This window comes from Equus przewalskii, chromosome 12 (assembly GCF_037783145.1).
Source record: "Equus przewalskii isolate Varuska chromosome 12, EquPr2, whole genome shotgun sequence".
NCBI lineage: Eukaryota > Metazoa > Chordata > Mammalia > Perissodactyla > Equidae > Equus > Equus przewalskii.
The window spans coordinates 18,753,856-18,773,343 of NC_091842.1; the positions used below are offsets into that span (position 1 = coordinate 18,753,856).

The following is a 19,488-nucleotide window of genomic DNA, read 5'->3' on the forward strand; positions in this document are numbered from 1 at the left end:
GTCTCCAAGACTGACTAGCATTCTTCTGTCCTGGCCTGAACTATATTCTCAAAAGCTCTGGAGGTTTTCATTACTTAAGGAAATAAACCCACCAGGACGGTTTCCAGTTTTACAGGGATACTATCCTCACCCAGCGTGACCAGATTCCTGTAGTTTTCCAGCATCACATCTCGGTAGAGGTTCTTCTGAGCAGGGTACAGCTGGTCCCACTCCTCTCTGGTGAAGTCCACAGCCACGTCCTGGAATGTCAGTGATTCCTGAAATATCAAGCATATTCCTGCTCAGTCAGAAACCGTTTTTTACAGAGGCCCTCAGGGGAAGGGGAAAAGGTGCAGCTGTAGACAAAAGTTGGGATGTCTACGCTGTTGTGCTGAGAGTCTTCAGGGCTCTGAGTAACTCATGTCAACATTTTTGAAAAAATAATTAGTACTTGTCCATCATCTTTCAAGTCAAATATAAATGAAATAATGCTTGCTTTTAAGCTTTTTACTATTTGCTGCAGAAGAAAGGCTATCATATCATCTAAACAATTAAAAAACTATATGGGAAATTCATGCTATAAGATTTCAGAAATGAAAGAATTCAGGATATGTTCAAATAGTGAAAGTAGGTATCAAGTTGGTAGATCTTATATAGATCCTTAACAGATTTTTAAGCTTTGGATAGAAGAGGAGAGAGGATTTTCCAGTGGGCTAAAAAGAAAAAAGCAACAAGCGTGAATAGGTTGAGAGTAGAAGGCACATGATACATGTTGGGATCAGTAAAAGAAAATGTCTTGTTACAGGTAGGGATTTCAAATAAAAAAAGGTGACGTCTAAGTTTTCTCCATTTTCAATGCTTCTTAAACAACCCTTTTTCTCTCATAGACACAGACAGACAGTCACAAACAACATATATACCTCTCCCATCTCCCTTACTACCTAACGCTTCTGCAAAGTACCACTCACTTCATGGGTACGATAACTCCTCAATTCTTTGGAATGAGCAGAGTGTCATATTCCAAATCAATCCTTTTCCCCCTAAGTTCAGGTTCAATATTTAAGTACAGTACTGGCATTTTAAATTAATTTTCATGCTTTGATAACATACCTTCCTAAAATATATTTCAACTCAACGATGTAGGTAATTTAGAAATGAGTCACTGAGGCTAGAAGAAATTAAATAATTGATCTAATGACATACAGCTATTAAATAGCAGGAACAGGATTTTATTGTAAATCTTACTCGAAAGCCTATGCTCTTTCCATCATACCACAAAGATGTCTTTTCTGCCCTTATGAATATCTTCTCTTTTGTTTTTATTTCTAATTTCCATTCAACTTTCCCCACCCTCTTGAGAGCAGCACCAATGGTGCTATGTCAGTAAGGGCGAAAGAAACTATGAATTATAGTCTACATTCTTTAACATCCATATCTGTAGCTCTTTTTGGCTGTTTTAATCAATACCTTGCCTAGGGTTTCTCCTTCCTCGATGCCTTTTAATGATGATCTTGCACTCAGTTACCTGTTTCTTCTCTTTTTTTCATGTCCTTATTTGACTTTTATATACTATATATACATATATACTAATATGGTTTAGAAACAAAAACATATAAAAAAGTACTTAGTAAAAAGAGCCTCTCTCCCACACTACTTTCCTCTCTCCAGCTCTTACTCCCCAATAGATAATAACTATTTATACTTTTTAGTGTATTTTTCTAGAATTCTCCATTATGCAAATAATATGGAATTCTTATTTCGTTGCATTTTCTTTTTTACCTCAAAGGCAACATATTTTATACACTGTTTTTTAACTTAATTAATGCTAGAAATCTTTCCTCTCAGACATTTTAGGACATAGAGGGCCTCCTCACTAAACTTAAAGATTTTCTGACATCATTTCAGACTTAAAGAAAAGTTGCAAGAATAAAAAAAAAATTCTTCCTTCTCCTCTCCTCTCTCTTTTTCTCTCTCTCTACAATTTTTCTGGGCTGTTTTAAGAGTAAATTGCAGACAATGTCCCTGAACCCCTAAAAAATTTGGTATTTATTTCCTAAAAACAAGGAATTATCTTACATAACAACAGGACAATGATCAAAATCAGGAAATTAACACTGATAGAGTACTGTTGTCTAAAATATATACTTATTCAGATTTCACTAAATGTCCCAAAAATGTCCCTGGTAACAAAAGAAAATTCAAGATCATGCACTGCATTTGCTTGTGCTGTCTCCTTTGTCTCCTTTAATCTGCAGCAGGTCCTGAGCCTTTCCTTGTATTTCATGACACTGGCATTTTGGAAAGTACAGGCCAGGTATCTTGTAGAATAAATCTCAATTTGGGCTTGTCTAATGTCTCCTCCAGATTAGCTTCACACTATGCACTTTAGGCAGGAATAATAAAGAAGAGATGCTGGGTTCTTCCCAGTGAATTACATCAGGAGGCACAGGCTGTTGACTAAGTTCCATTACTGGAAATGTTAACTTTGATAATTTGGCTAAGGTGGTTATCTACCAGTAATTTCTACTGGAAAATTACTATTTCATCCTGTAATTACTATGTATCTTGTTGGGGAGATACTTTGAGACTAGGTAAATATCTTGTTCCTCTCCAAACTTTCATTTACTAGTTTTAGCATCCACTGGTAATTCTTGCCTGAATCAACCGTAATTACAATGGTTGCTAAATGGTGCTTTTCTAATTCTGTCATTCTTTGTACATTATTAGTTGGCTTTCTACTGTGCTGAAGAGGTTTCTCTTCTCATTCATTCATTAATTTATATGAGGTGGACTGACTTATTTTATTCAGTAGGTTATAATCATTTACTATCACTATTTTAATGCTCATATTGCCCTAGATTTAGCCAGAAGGAGCCCCTTCAAACTGGCTTCTGTGTCCTTTTGACACGTCTCTATCATTCTTTGAGTAGTTCTTTACTTTTTGGGACACAAAGATGTTCTTCTTTAAAGATTCATCTTGTGTCTTCCCTGCCCCAAGCCTGGAAACAGCCATTTCTCCAAGGATCCCTGGTTCCTTTTAATGGTCAAATACTGAGCAGCTCTGCTTCCAACCAAAGCGTCTGCAGGGTTGCAATCTGGCATGTTCTGCTCTGTTGGTGAAATAGTGAGTGGCTATGTGTGGTTCCTTGTAATGGAGAACCACACTTAGAAACCAAGATCTAGGCACTAGGGGTGTTCAATGCTACTGGAGCATCACTGCTTCAAGGGTCTCTCAGAGGTCGTATCTGGGAAACAGAGGTATAAATATAATGATGTATGTACACATGAACACACACACACAGAACTCCATACCCATTTCTATATGTAGCTATGTATTAAAACCCACGAGTCTACACTGATACCTCTAACTATAATGCAACAGCGCAGGGTTTATTCTATCCTCTCTTTTCACATTTGTAATTCCCTTCTTCAAGCAGGAGAAACCTGGCTCCCGTTATGCACAATGTATTTACTTATGTGCTCAATCCTACAATGTAAAGAAAGTGGTTTCAGTATTACTAACACATTCCTCTGCACAAAAGAAGTCTACAAATCAGATTTCAGGTTTTAGAGTTTGACTTTTGGCCTGAAGGTAGAGTCCAACTACATAGGTTTAAAGGTTAACTCCTTTTCCTAATTTCTTCAGTGTAGTTATGTCAGTAACTTGAAATACAATTTGGTTCATCTGTTTCTGTCTGTATTCAATTTTAGGCCCTCCTCCCATGTTGCCCCCACCCCTATCCCCCAATTCCCTCTATCTTTTCCACCCCATTCCATCCAAGCCTTGTAGGTAACCAATCTCATTAGACTCACCTTTATCCTTCTGGTGTCTCTTTTGGCTCAAATGAGCAGACACATGTATATGTACATTTTTATTTCCCCTTTCTTACACAAAAGTGGCATACTACAGATACTCTTGTATTTTGCTTTTTCCACCGAACAGTTTATCCCGGAAATCTCTCCACATCAGTTCATAGATATCTTCTACATTCTTCTGTATAGCTGCATGGTGCTCATAATACGTGAATGTTCCACAATTTATTTAACTAGTCTATTAACAGACATTTTAGCTGCTTTCTACTCTTTTGCTATGACAAATAACGCTACAATGAAATATCTTGTACGTATAGTATTTTGCAACTGTGTACAAGTCTATCTGCGAATCAATTCCCCAAAATGAGACGTCTGGTAAAAGAGTATATGAATCCGTAATTTTGACACATATTGTCAAACTGACCTCCTTAGAGCTTGTATCAATTTATACTCTGTAACATTAACTTATTGCTGCATAACAAACGACCCCAAAATTTAGTGGCTCAAAACAACAAATATTTATTTTGCTCACAAAATCTATAACATGGGCAGGACTTGGTGGGACTAGCTCATCTTTGTTCCATTTGGTTTCAGCTGGAGTGGCTCAGCATTGAGCTGTAGGATTCACTCTTAGGATGGCTTACTCATATGGCTGACAAATTCGTGCTGGCTATCAGCTGGGAGCTCAGCCAGGGGCCTCAGTCTCTCTCCTTATGGGCCTCTCCACAGGCTGCTTGGGCTTCTTCATGGCATAGTGGCTGGATTCCAAGTGCAAAATTCCCAAGAGAATCATCTTTTATGACCCATCCTTGGAAGTCACATAGCTTCACTTCTACCACAGTCATAAGCCTGCTCAGATCCAAGGGGAAGGAACACAGTCCCTCATCTCTTGATGGAAAGAGTATTTAAGTCACATTATAAGAGGGGCCTGTATAATGGGAGAAATCATGCCACTTTTGGAAAATACAATCTGCTGCAGTCTGAAGTGAACACATCCTCTGAACATAAAAATTCACATCCCTCCCACAGGCAAAATACACTCATTTTCTTCCCCAAGATGCCCAAATTTCATCCCATCATGGCATCAGCTTGAAGTCCAAGATCTTGTCATCTAAATCAGGTCCACAAGCAGACAAGGATCTTGGAGTATAGTTCCTCAGGTATGATTTCTTGACTGCTTTCTCTGTATATGATGACCTGTAAACTAAAAAAATAGTTATTTGGCCCCACTCTCTACCCCCTACAAACTTAGAATGGTCGGAAAGGCATAGGAATAACCACTAGAGACACTCCCATTCAAGCAAACGGCAGTACATAGCAAGTCTAAAAGGTAGCTGAACTGGGCACACGTTGAGAGGTGTAAATGAGAAACAATTTTATTTTTAAATCCAGTTAACTCCTGGTTCATTTATATTGGACATTTCTTTATTTAGCATATTTTTTCCTCTTACATTTTCCTGTAGGCAGCCAGAAGCCACCAGTTTGCACTTGGAGTCTTCTACCTGCAAATCTCCTTCGTTAGATCACTGAGTTCATTAAGCATATTTCCTATTTCCCTTGTTACTGAAGGTGACAATGTTGCCCAACATTCCTTCTTCAAGGGGCCCCTTTCCTCCCGTTCATAGCATTTTCTTTACTGTTCTTTAAGCCCTGACAAAGGTCCTTTAGGTTCCCACTAGCTCTCCTTAAGGCCCTTTATTATTTCACTAACAATCTTTTCCTTTCCATCTTCTGCCCGTAGCTCAATTGGCACTGTTCCAAGCCAATGCCATATGCACTAGGTTTTGCTTTGGCAGCACCTCACTTCCGGTACCAAAATCTGTAGCAGTTATCTATTGCTGCCTAATAAACCACCCCAAATCTTGGGGGAATAAAATATCAACTACCATTTATTTTGATCACAAATCTGCAATTTGAATAGGACATAGTAGGGACAGCTCGCCTCTGATCTATGTGGCAGCAGCTGGGAGGGCTTGACTGTGGGTTGGAGAATCCACTGTCAAGATGGTTCACTCACACGGCTGGCAAGCTGCTGCTGGCTTTCACCTGAGAGCTCGGCTAGGGCTGTGGGCCTTGGTTCCTCTCCATGTGGGCTTCTCCATGGGCTGTTTGGGTTTATTCATGGCAAGGTGGCTGGATTTAGAGCAAGCATCCCAAGAGAATCAGGCAGAAGTCTCACTGCCTTTTATGACCTGCCTTGAAAGTCATATAGCCTCACTTCTACCAGTCATAGGCTTGCCCAGATTCAACAGAGGGAACAGAGACCTCAATGTCTCTTTATGGGATGAATGTCAAAGTCACATTGTAAAGAAAGTGTTTCAGATGGGAGATATTTTGGCCATTTTTCTGAAAATGCAATCTGCCACACACAGCAACAGTGTAAGCGTGCCTGTTTCCCCAAAGCTTTGCCAAGACAGTATGCTATCAAGCTTGTGAAAAATATCAAACTTGTGGCAAATATGAAGCTTGGTGATAAAACATCAAGCTTTCTCTAGTTTTATTTTTTTTGGGTGAGGAAGATTGGCTCTGAGCTAACATTTGTTGCCACTCTACCACACTATGCTGAGGAAGATTAGCCCTAAGCTAACATCTGTGCCCATCTTCCTCTATTTTTTATATGTGGGACACTGCCACAGCATGGCTTGATGAGTGGTGCATAGGTCTGTGCCCAGGATCTGAACCTGTGAACCCTAGGCCACTGAAGTGAAGTGTGTGAACTTAACCACTATGCCACCGGGCTGGCCCCTCTAGTTTTAATTTAAATTTCCTCTTGTTATGAGGACAGATGAACATTATTCCTGTGTTTAAGATCCATCTGAACTTTCTTTCCTGTAAATTGTCTTTTTATGTTGTTTGTACATTTTTCTATTGGACTCCTAATCTCTTAACTGATTTAGAGGAGCGTTTTATATATTAGAAAGATTAGCCCACTGTCATTTGAGTAGCAAAAATACTTATCTCAATTTGACATGTTTTTTTTTACTTTGCTTATAGTTTCCTCTGGTTATACAGATTTTTTGAGAGTACCAATTCTTTTTTAATCAAGGTAACATTGATTTGTAACATTGTATAAACTTCAGGTGTACATATTTCACCTTCTGTACAGGCTACATCCTATTCCCCAGCAAAAGCCTAGTTGTCATCTGTCACCATACATGAATGCCCCTTTACCCCTTTCACCCTCCCCTCTCTACCTCTATCTCTTTTGTCCTCCTCCCTTTCCCTCTTTCCTCCTTGGCCCCATGGTAACCTGTTCTCTGTATCTATGTGTTTGTCTACCATATATTAGTAAAATCACATGGTGTTTGTCTTTCTCCATCTGACTTATTTCACTTAGCCTAATACCCTCAAGGTCCATCCATGTTGTCACAAATGCCCAGATTTCATCTTTTTTCATGGCTGAGTAGTATCCCATTGTGTGTATGTATGTGTGTATACACACATACACACACACACATATAACGCATCTTTTTTACCCATTTGTCTGTTGATGGGTACTCATGTTGTTTCCAAATCTTGGCTATTCTGAATAATGCTGCAATGAACATACGGGTGCACACATCTTTTTGAATTAGTGTTTTCATGTTCTTTGGATAAACACCCAGAAGTGGAAGAGTTGGGTTATATGGTAGATCTATTTTTAAGTTTTTGAGAAGTTGCCATACTGTTGTTCAGAGTGGGTATACCAGTTTATATTCCCACTGGCAGTATACAAGGATTCCCTTTTCTGCACATCCTCTCTAACACTTGTTAATTCCTGTCTTTTTAATAATAGCCATTCTGATGGGGGTGAGGTAATATCTCATTGTGGTTTTGATTTGCGTTACCTAATAATTAGTGATGCTAAACATCTTTCCACGTGCCTGTTGCCTACTGGTACATCTTCTTTGGACAAATGTCTGTTCAGATACTTTGCCCATTTTTTAATTGGGTTGTTTGTTTTTATTCTTGTTGAGTTGTATGAGTTCTTTAAATATTTTGGATATTAACCTCTTATTGGATATATGTTTGCAAATATCATCTCCCAATTTGCAGGTTGCCTTTTTGTTTTGTTGATGGTTTCCTTTGCTGTGCAGAAGCTTTTTGTTTGATGTAGTCTCATTTATTTTTTTCATTGTTTCCCTTGCCTGGAAGATGTATTCAAAAAGATACCGCTAAGACCGATGACAAAGAGCATACCACCTAGATTTTCTTCTAGGAGTTTTATGGTTTTAGGTCTGACATTCAAATCCTTAATCCACTTTAAGTTAACTTTTATGTATGGTGTAAGACAGTGGTCTAGTTTCATTCTTTTGCATGTGGCTGTCCAGTTTCCCCAACACCATTTATTGAAGAGACTGACCTTTCTCCATTTTATATTCTTGTCTGCCTTGTTGAAAATTAACTGTCCATAAATATGTGGGTTTATTTCTGGGCTCTCAATTCTGTTCCATTGATCTGTATGTCTGTTTTTCTGCCAATACCATGGTGTTTGGTTACTATAGCTCTGTAGTATATTTTGAAAGCAGAGAGTGTGATACCTACAGCTTTGGTCTTTCTTCTCAGGATGGCTTTGGCTATTCGGGGTCTTTTGTAATCCTTGTTCTATTGCTGTGAAAAATGTCATTGGGTTGATAAGGACTGCACTGAATCTGCAGATTGCTTTAAGGAATATGGACATTTTAACTATGTTAATTCTTCTAATCCACGAGCATGGAATATCTTTCCATTTCTTTGTGTTTTCTTCAATTTCTTTCAACAACGTCTCATAGTTTTCAGCACACAGGTCTCTCACCTCCTTGGTAAGTTTATTCCCAGGTATTTTATTCTTTTTGTTGCAACTGTAAATGGAACTATATTCATGATTTCTCTTTGGGCTAGTCTGTTGTTAATGTACAGAAACACAACTAATTTTTGTATGTTGATTTTGTCCTACAACTTTACTGTATTCGTTTATTATTTCTAATAGTTTTTGGTGGGTTCTTTAGGGTTTCCTATAAATAAAGTCAGGTCATTTGCATGTAGTGACAGTTTTACTTCTTCCTTTCCAATTTGGATAACTTTCATTCTTTTTCTTGCCTAATTTGCTCTGGCTAGGACTTCGAATACTATGTTGAATAAGAGTGGTAAGAGTAGTGGGGCTGGCCTAGAGGCATAATGGTGTGCTCTGCTTTGGCGGCCTGGGGTTCACAGGTTCAGATCCTGGGTGCTGACCTAGCACTGCTCATTAAGCCATGCTGTGGCAGCATCCCATATACAAAATAGAGGAGGACTGGCACAGATGTTAGCTCACCGACAATCTTCCTCAAGCAAAAAGAGGAAGATTGGCAAGAGGTGTTAGCTCAGGACCAATATTCCTCTCATATACACACACTCAAAGAGTGGAGACTGGGCAACCTTTTCTTGTTCCTGTTCTTAAAGGGATAGTTTTCACTTTTCCACCATTGAATATGATATTATCTGGGGGTTTGTCATATAAGGCCTTACTATGTTGAGGTACTTTCCTTCTGTACCCATTTTATTCAGAGTTTTTATCATAAATGGATGCTGTATCTTGTCAAATGCTTTCTCTGCATCTATTGAGATGATCATGTGATTTTTATTCTTCATTTTGGTAACGTGGTGTATCATGTTGACTGATTTTTGGATGTTGAACCATCCTTGCATCCCCAGAATAAATCCCACTTTATCTTGGTGTATGATTGTTTTAGTGTGTTGTACTCAATTTGCTAATATTATTGAGGATTTTTGCAGCTATGTTCATCAGCAATATTAGCATGTGATTTTTTTGTGTGTTGTCCTTATCAGGTTTTGATATCAGGGTAATGCTGGCCTCATATAATGAGTTAGGAACCATCCCCTCTTCTTCAATTTTTTGGAAGAGTTTGAGAAAGCTAGGTATTAAATCTTCTTTGAATGTTTGGGAGAATTCATTGAGGAAGCTGTCTGGCCTGACCTTTTGTTTTTTGGGAGTTTTCTGATTACTGTCTCAATCTCTTTACTACTGATCTGTCTATTCATAGTCTATTTCATCTTGATTCAGTTTTGGAATATTGTATGATTCTAGGAACTTATCCACTTTATTCTAGGTTATTCAATTTATTGGTGCATAGCTTTTCATAGAATTCTCTCATAATCTGTATTTTGTGGTATCTATTGTAATGTCTTCTCTTTCATTTCTGATTCTATTTGAGCCTTTCTCCTTTTTCCTTAGCAAGTCTATGTAACAGTTATCAATTTTATTTACCTTTTCAAAGAACAAGCTTTCAGTTTCACTGATTCTTTTTATTTCTTTTTAGCCTCTATTTCATTTATTTCTGCTCTGATTTTGATTCTTAGCTTCCTTCTACTGATTTTTGGCTTTGTTTGTTCCTCTTTTTCTAGTTTAGATGTAAGGTTAGATTGAGAGTTTTCTTGTTTATTGACATGGGCCTGTATTGCTATAAACTTCCCTCTTGGTACCACTTTTGCTGCATCCCATAAATTCTGGAATGCTGTGTTTTCATTTTCATTAGTCTCTATGTATTTTTTTATTTCTTCTTTGATTTCTTCATTGACTTAACAGTTGTTCAGTAGCATGTTGTTTAGTCTCAACACATATGTGACTTTTCCACCTTTCTTCTTGCAGTTTTTTCATACCACTGTGGTCAGAAAAGATGCTTGATATGATTTTAATCTTCTTAAATTTATCAAAACTTGATTTGTTGCCTAACATATGGTCTATCTTTGAGACTATTCTGTGTGTACTTGAGAAGAACGTGTATTCTGTTGCTTTTGGATAGAATGTTCTCTATATATTTATTAAGTTCATTTGGTCTAATGTTTCATTTAAGGCTGATGTTTCTGTGTTGAATCTCTGTCTAGAGGATCTATCCATTGATGTAAGTGGGGTATAAGAGTCCCCTATTATTATTGTGTTGCTGTCAATTTCTCCCTTTAGATCTGTTAATAATGCCTTATATACTTCCGTGCTCCTTACTTAGGTACATATATATTAATAAATGTTATGTCTTCTTGATGGATTGTCCCCTTGATCACTATATAATGTCCATCCTTGTCTCTTGTTATCTTCTTTGGCTTGAAATCTATTTTGTCTGATATAAGTATGGCTACATCTGCTTTTTTTTGGTTGCCATTTGGTTAGAGTATCATCTTCCATCCCTTCTCTTTGGGCCTATGTTTGTTTTTAGAGCTGAGATGGGCCTCCTGGAGGCAGCATATTGTTGGCTCTTGATTTGTAATTCATCAAGCCACTCTGTGTCCTTTGATTGGTGAATTCAACCCATTTATATTTAGGGTGATTACCGATATATAAGGACTTAATACTGCCATTTTATCTTGTGTTTTACAGTTGCTCTATATTTCCATTGTTTATTTTTCCTTGTATTCCGTCTGCTATTTCAGGTTGGTAGTTTTCACTTTCCTCTTTATTTATGCTTTGTCAATCTTCTGTGAATTTTTGTTTTGTGGTTAGCATGAGGTTTGTATAAAAGGTCTCACAGATAAGACAGTCCTTTTTCTGATGACAGCCTCTTATCTTGATTTGCCTATGCAGGTTCTGTCCTTTTCCTCTTCCCTTTCTATGTTTTTGTTGTTACAAATGATCCCTTTTGGTATTGTGAGTTTCTTACCAAATTGAAGTGGTTATAGTTATTTTTAACACTTTCTTTCCTTGTAACTTTTACACATAATTAAATGTATACTATCCTGATACAGATTTGCAATTTTCTGTCTATCTATCACTTTGCTCAAGCTTTGTACACCTTTGCCTCTTCCTTTCAGGTATGAGAGCTCCTTTCAGCATTACTTGTAAGGCGAGTCTAGTGGCGATGAATTCCCCGAGCTTCTGTTTGTCAGGAAAGCCTTTATTTCTCCTTCATATCTGAAAGATAACTTTGCTGTATAGGGCATTTTTGGCTGACAGTTTTTATTTTTAGTATTTTAAATGTATCTTTCCACTCTCTCCTGGCCTGCAGGTTTCTGCTGAGAAATGTGCTGATAGCCTAATGGGGATTCCCTTAAAATTTATTTTCTTTTTCTTCCTGGCTGCTTTTAATATTCTTTATAATTGAATTTTGATAGTTTTATTATCGTGTGCCTTGAAGAAGGTCTTTTGCATTTGTGCTCTATTAGCTTCATGGAGTTGTATATCTAGTTCCTTCCTCAGGTTTGGGAAGTTCTCAGCTACCATTCCTTTAAATAAGCTCTCTGCTCCCTTCTCTCTCTCATCTTCTGGGATACTCATCACCCTTATATTGCCCTTTCTAATGGAGTTGGATAATTTTTGTAGAATTTAATTTGTTTTTTGCAGGAGAAGATTTGCCCTATGATAACATCTGTACCAATCTTCCTCTTTTTTCTTCCCCCTCAAAGACCCAGTATATAGTTGTGTATAGATGTAGGCTCTTCTATGTGAGCTGCCACCACAGCATGGCTACCGACAGACAAGTGGTGTGGTTCCGCACCTAGGAACCAAACCTGGGCTGCCGAAGCAGAGCAGGTGGAACTTTACCTGCTAGGCCATCAGGGCTAGCTCAGAATTTTATTTAAAGTCTTAGCTCTATCTCCTCTTATAACTGTATCATTTCTAGGTTTCTATCTTTGAGCTTGCTAATTCTCTTCCATCTGCTCTGCTCTATTTCCAATGCTTTCTAATGTATTTCTTCTCCCATTTTTTGAGTTCTTTAGCTCTAGAATTTCTATTTAGTTATATTTTGGAATTTCAAACTCCTTGGTAAAATGTTCCTTCTGTTCATTGATTTTATTCCTGAGTTCACTGAACTGCCTCTCTGAGTTTTCTTGTAGCTCACTGTCATTTCTTCATGACAACTGTTTTGAACTCTTTACCAGTTAGGTGCAAATCTTCCATGATTTTATGTTTGGTTTCTGCAGAGTTGTTTTCTTTTTGCAATGCCATGGTACCATGGCTTTTAGTGTTGCTCGCTGAGGTATATCTGCTGGCACATATCTTGTCACAAACAAATTTTTTACTTAACTACAGGTTTGTTTATTTTGAATCAAACTTTTCAATTGCTTGGAGATTAGAAGTCTTCCTTCCGTTTTTCAGTAGGTGGCACTATAGCACTAGTTTTGGTTTCTCTTTCCTGAGCTGCCTCTGGCTATATTTGAAGATCTGCAGGTTCCACCCTGCATTGCCTCTATTTGGGGTGTTGCCTGCACTCTCGGCATGGCCACCTGCACTGCTGGGTGTCAATGATACCTCGCTGCTGCTGGTGTCGCTGTGGTTGCTGGCTTTGCCACCAGGGGCACAGGGATGGCTAACACCTCAGCTGCCTCTGAGATTACCTGGGTGGGAAGCTCCACCCACTGTGGTGGTGGTGGGAGTGGGCAGAGTGCTTGGTACGAGCACTTGGTGCAAGGCACTGTTCAGCTGTCATCTGTTACTCTTTGGCTGCAGTCACTCCTGCTGTTGGGATACAGCGTTCCTGTGTGTACCTGCTTCTGCTACCAGATTTCAAGCCATGGCCAGGGGGCCAGGAAACATGGGGCTTGGTGATCATGTGCTCCACCTCTGCTACTAGTCTGCTTCCCATAGCTGCAGATATTGCTGTGGTTGGCTGGCTGGAGTGGCACACGAGCCTCTGCTGCTGCTCACTGAGTTCTTGAGGGCTGGGGGTGGCAGGCTCCGCTGCTGCAGCTGGGAATCCAGGATTCTGGGCTCTGCCTCTGCTGTTCCCCTATTTAGCCTCCTCTATGTGCTCCAACTCATCCACTTGTATGTACTGTTGTGTGGATCTTTCCAGTGTCCTGGTGTGCTGTGAATGTAGCCTTTGTTGGATTATGGATGTTTTACTGCCTGAAGATGGAAGAGGAGAGACAAAAGGATCCTCTCATGCTACCATGATGATGATGACGTCAATTTTTGGGTATTTTTAAGAAGTTGAACCCATCAATCTTTTCTTTTATGGCTTCTGGATTCTCAGTTGTAATTAGAAAGTCTTTACTCAGTGAAAATTACAAAGAAATTCTCCCATTTTTTTTCTTGCAAAACTTTTAAGGCTGGCTTACTTTTTCACATTGAAATTGTTGATTCATTTGAGGACTATTCTGAGGTAAAGGATGAGGTATGGATTCAACTTTACTTTTTTCCAAATGGCTCCCCAGAAATCCCAACATTGATTATTGAATAAACCATCTTTTCACCACTGGTTTGAGATGTGACCTTTATCATATGCCAAATTCCTATCTGTTCAACAAATGTTTATTCAGTGCTTCCTATGTACCAAGCATGCTGCTTGAGTTATAGCAGTGAACAAAAGAGACTAAAATTTTCTGCCCTTATGAAACTTACATTCTTGCAGGGGGAGGGAGACTATAAATATGATAATTGGGCAAATCACATAGCATGTTGGAAGACAAAAGAAGAATGGAATAAGAAAGTTTGAGAATGTGTGTGTGGGGGGGAAGCAGCTGCAATTTCAAAAAGGTGGTGAGGAAAGATGTTGTTCAAGAGGTGAAAGTTGAAAAAAGACTTGAAAAGTTAACAGTACAAAGGCTCTAAGGCAAGAGTGTGCTTGGCATGTTCAAGGAAGAAGAAAGAGGCTAGGGTAGTTACAGTGGAGGGAACAAGTGGGAGAAGTAAATGATGAACTCTGGGAGGTGGGACTGTTTAGGCCATATAAAGGACCTTGGCTTTTACTCTGAGTCAAATGGGAAGCATGCATTTTGAGCAGAGGAGTGAAAGGGTCTGATTTACATTACCCTACCATTTTCTAGGCTACAGTTTTTTGGAATTACCCCTTTTCTTCCTGTCTTTACCCTCTGGCTAAGTTCTGCTGATTCCTAAAGAAAAGCACTCAAATCCACCTATTTTTCTTCATCTTCTAGTTTTAAGCTATTATTTTCTATCATCTAGAACACTGCAATAGCTTCCAAGAGGTTCTCTCCCCTTCCATTCTTGCCTTTCACCAATTCACCTATTTCATAGCACACACCAGGGTGATTTTTAAAGTAGAATTTAGTTATTTATTATGTTACTATCCTGTATAAATTCCCTCAAAGGCTTTGCACTGCACTTAGAATAAAACCCAAACTTCTTTTCACGGCCACAAGGCCATGCATACTTAGCCCCGAGACACTTCTCCAAGCTTACTTCAAGTCACCCTCTCCCTCCCTCCACTCCAACTAGAGTGGCCTTCTTTCAGTTTCTCAAAGATAACCATGGTTTTTGCATATGATGTTTAGCATATGAATAAAATGCTCTTTTCTACTTACTGTTTATAACTTGTATATATCCTTCACATCTCACCTTAAATTTCACTCCCCCAGAGAGTTCTTCCCTGATTCCCTAATGTGCATTCACAGCACCTTATTCTTATTTTGTATAATAAACACCTCAATTTGCAACCTATTAGTATATTTGCTCAATGTCTGTCACTGCTAGACTGTAAGAAACTGGGCTTAGGACCATGTCTGTTTTGCTCACTGATGTACAGCTGATGCCAAGCACAATTTCTGGCACATAGTAGCTGGTCAAAAAATATTTATTGAGGGGCTCACCCTGTGGCCAAGTGGTTAAGTTCACGTGCTCTGCTGCGGCGGCCCAGGGTTTCGCTGGTTCGGATCCTGGGCACGGACATGGCACTGCTCATCAGGCCACGTTGAGGCAGCGTCCCATATGCCACAACTAGAAGGATTCAGAACTAAAACATACAACTACGTATTGGGGGGATTTGGAGAGAAAAAGCAGGAAAAAAAAAGGAAGATTGGCAATGGTTGTTAGCTCAGGGGCCCATCTTTAAAAAAAGAAAATTTACTGAATAAATGAATCATCTTCCTTCTCAACATAATAAATGGTTCTGGAAAATCAAAACAAACTCTTCAGGCTAGAATGCCAAGAAGCAAATATGACCCCTTTGTTCTTGATGTCTTTCTATTCCTGTCTGTGGGGAGCCTTACAATTAAGAGTAAACTGGAGGAGGACATCAGCATCATGGCAGACTGAGTTTCCCCAATAATCTCTCGCCTTCAATGTACAACAAAAAGGACATTCATATTCCAACAGAGGACATCCAAACACAACAGAAAAAATGTCAGAGAGACCTATGCAGCCATACGACAGAGGGCAGAGAGGCTGGAGCTCCCCTCAGAGAAGATGGAACAGGGTAAGAGAAAACTTCACACCCTCCCCTAAAGACTGTGATCCTGGTCTGCAGGAGACCTCCGAGAAGAAAGGAATGGGGGAGGGGATGTTTGTTCACGGGAACATCAACTACCCCCGAAGGCCCTTGCAGCCTAGAGGGAAGCTCTCTACCAAGGTGAAAGCTTTTGCGGGGGCGGCCTTATCAAGCCAACACCCCAGGAGAGCAGATAGTGAGAGCAGAGCAAGAAAACCCTGAGAGCACACAGGAAAAAGCGCCCCTCCCCCTACCCGCCCAGTGCAGGCTCCAGCACCTGGGATCTCGGCTGAAGGCAGAGGGCTAAGGATATGCTGCTCTTAACGCCCACCCAGTGGTGATAGGTGGTAACTGTGCCCAAATAACACCAGGATGCTAAAAAACAGAGCTACTCCCTCTAGCAATATCAAACATTATATGAGATCTCCGGACCAGAAAGAAAATGACAAGTACCCAGAAATCAGTCCTGAGGAAACAGAAATACGTAATCTAAATGACAAAGAATTCAAAATAGCTACCATCAAAAAACTCAACAAATTAAAAGAGAACGTAGAGAAATAATTCAATGAGTTCAGGAGCTACTTCACAAAACAGATTGAAACTATAAAGAAGAATCAATCAGAAATATTACAGATGAAAGACACAATGAAAGAAGAAAAACAAAATATGGATTCCCTGAATGCTCAAGCGGACACTATAGAGGAGTGTATCAGCATAATCAAAGATAAACATGTTGAAATGCTCCAAATAGAGGCCAAGAGAGAACTAAGAGTAAAAAGAAATGAAGAAACTCTCCAAGAAATATCCAACTCAATTAGAAAATGCAACATAAGAATTATAGGTATTACAGAAGGAGAAGAGAAGGAGAATGGAGCAGAAAACTTGTTCAAAGAAATAATAGAGAACTTCCCAAACCTAGGGTAGGAGATGGAAATCCATGTGGAAGAGGCTCCCAGATCTCCTAAATATATCAATGTAAAAAGGTCTACTGCAAGGCATATAGTAGTGGAACTGGCAAAACTGAATGACAAAGAAAGAATACTAAGAGCAAAAGGCAGAAAATAACCTACAAAGGAACACCTATCAGGCTTTCAGTGGATTTCTCTGCAGAAACCTTACAGGCTAGGAGAGAGTGGAATGACATATTCAAATCTTTGAAGGACAAAAACTTTCAGCCAAGAATACTTTATGCAGGGAAAATATCCTTCAGATATGATGGAGAAATAAAAACTTTCCTAGACAAACATAAATTAAGGGAATTTGTAGCCAGAAGACCCCCCTGCCAAGAAATCCTCCAGAAGGCCCTCATGCCTGGGAAAAAAAAGGGAGAAAGGGGTTACAAAGCACAGAACAAGGAGATAAATACGCACACAGAATCAGAGCAGGACAGCAAATACTCAAGTATAGCATTAAAGACAAAGGGAAGGAAAACACCAAAAACAAAGATAATCTTGACATTTTAACCACAAACTCATAACACAAAATGGAATAAGATGTGAGAAAAACAACTTAGGAGGGGGAGAGGAAAGGGACTGAATCAGTTTAGTCTAAGGAAATAAGAGGCCATCAGAAAATGGACTATCTTATCCATGAGATTTTGCATAAAAACCTCATGGTAACCACTAAATAAAGAAGCAGAACAGAGACACAAATAATAAATAAGGAGAAAACAAAGAGACACAACATAAAAAACTACATAACTCAATTGGTAGACCAAAATACACAGGATGAGAAACAAAGGAAATGCAGGAGAACCAGAAAATGAGTGATAAAATGGCAGCATTAAGCCCTCATATGTTGATAATCACCCTAAACATAAACAGGTTGAATTCTCCAATAAAAACACACAGAGTGGCGAGATGGATTAAAGAACAAGACCCAACAATATGCTGCCTCCAGGAAACACATCTCAGCCCCAATGACAAACACAGGCTCAGAGTGAAGGGATGGAAGACGATACTCCAAGCTAATGGCACACAAAAGAAAGCAGGTGTTGCAATACTTATATCAGACAAAGTAGACTTCAAGATAAGGCAGGTAAAGAGAGACAAAGAGGGGCAGTATATAATTATCAAAGGGACAGTCCATCAAGAAATAACACTTATAAATACCTATGCACCCAACACAGGAACACCAAAGCACATAAGGCAGCTATTAACAAACCTAAAAGATGACATTAATAACAACATGGTACTAGCAGGGGACCTCAACACTCCACTCACATCAATGGACAGATCATCTAGACAGAAAATTAACAAGGAAACAGTGGAATTAAAGGAAAAAATAGACCAATTTGACTTAACAGGCATATATAGAACACTCCATCTAAAAACAGCAGAATACACATTCTTCTCAAGTGCACACGGAACATTCTCAATGTTGGGAAACAAGGCAGGCTTCAGTAATTTAAGAAGATTGAAATAATAACAAGCATCTTTTCTGATGACAATGCTATAAAGCTAAAAAGTATTACAAGAAAAAAGCTGAGAAAGTTACAAAGATGTGGAGACCAAACAACATGCTATTGAATAAGCAATGGATCACTGAAGAAATTAAGGAAGAAATCAAACAATATCTGGAGACAAATGAAAATGAAAACACACCATACCAACTCATATGGGATGCAGCAAAAGCCGTATTAAGAGGGAAATCCATCTCAATACAGGCTTACCTTAACAAACAAGAAAAATCCCACATAAGCAATCTGAAACTACACCTAACTGAATTAGAAAAGGAAGAACAAAGCCCAAAGTCAGCAGAAGGAGAGAAACAATAAAAATCAGAGCTGAGTGGCTGGCCCCATGGCCGAGTGGTTAGGTTCGCACGCTCTGCTTTGGCAGCCCAGGGTTTCGCCGGTTTGATCCAGGGTGCGGACACGGCACTGCTCATCAAGCCATGCTGAGGCGGCGTCCCACAAGGCACAAGAAGAAGGATGCACAACTAAAAATACACAGCTATATACTGGGGGGCTTTGGGGAGAAAAAGGAAAAATAAAATCTAAAAAAGAAAAAAAAAAGAGCAGAAATAAATGCAATTGAAACAAAAAAGTCAGTAGAAAGGATCAATGAAACAAAGAGCTGGTTCTTTGCTAAGATGAATAAAATTGACAAACCCCCAGGCAGACTTACACAGAAAAAAAGAGAGAAAGGTCAGATAAATAAAATTAGAAATGAAAGACAAGAAATAACAATGAATACCAGAAATACAATGGATTTTAACAGAATACCATGAAAAACGATATGCCAACAAAATAGACAATCTAGCGGAAGTGGATAAATTCTTAGACTCTTACAACCTCGCAAGGCTGAATCAAGAAGCAGCAGACAATCTGAACAGACCAGTGACAAGGAAAGAGATTGAAACAGTAATCAAAAGCATCGCAAAGATTAAAAGCCCAGGATCAGACAGCTTCCCTGGGGAATTCTACCAAACTTTCAGAAAGGATTTAATACCTATCCTTCTCCAGCTATTCCAAAAAATCAGGGAAGATGGAATGCTTCATAATACATTCCAAGGCCAACATCACTCTGATACCAAAGCCCGACAAGGACAACACAAAAAACGAAAACTACAGGCCAAT

General features: G+C 39.0%; 1 protein-coding gene across 8 annotated transcripts in view; it reads right to left on the minus strand.

The window, feature by feature from the left end:
* The window catches only part of MRPS17 (mitochondrial ribosomal protein S17), a 73,309-nt gene that overhangs the window by 39,158 nt on the left and 14,663 nt on the right, over positions 1-19,488 (minus strand). For all 8 annotated transcript variants that reach the window (XM_070567890.1, XM_070567884.1, XM_070567885.1 and 5 more), the window contains one exon: positions 131-257. In XM_070567890.1, coding sequence (XP_070423991.1) covers positions 131-257 — 127 coding nt within the window. The remainder of the gene's footprint in view (positions 1-130; positions 258-19,488) is intronic.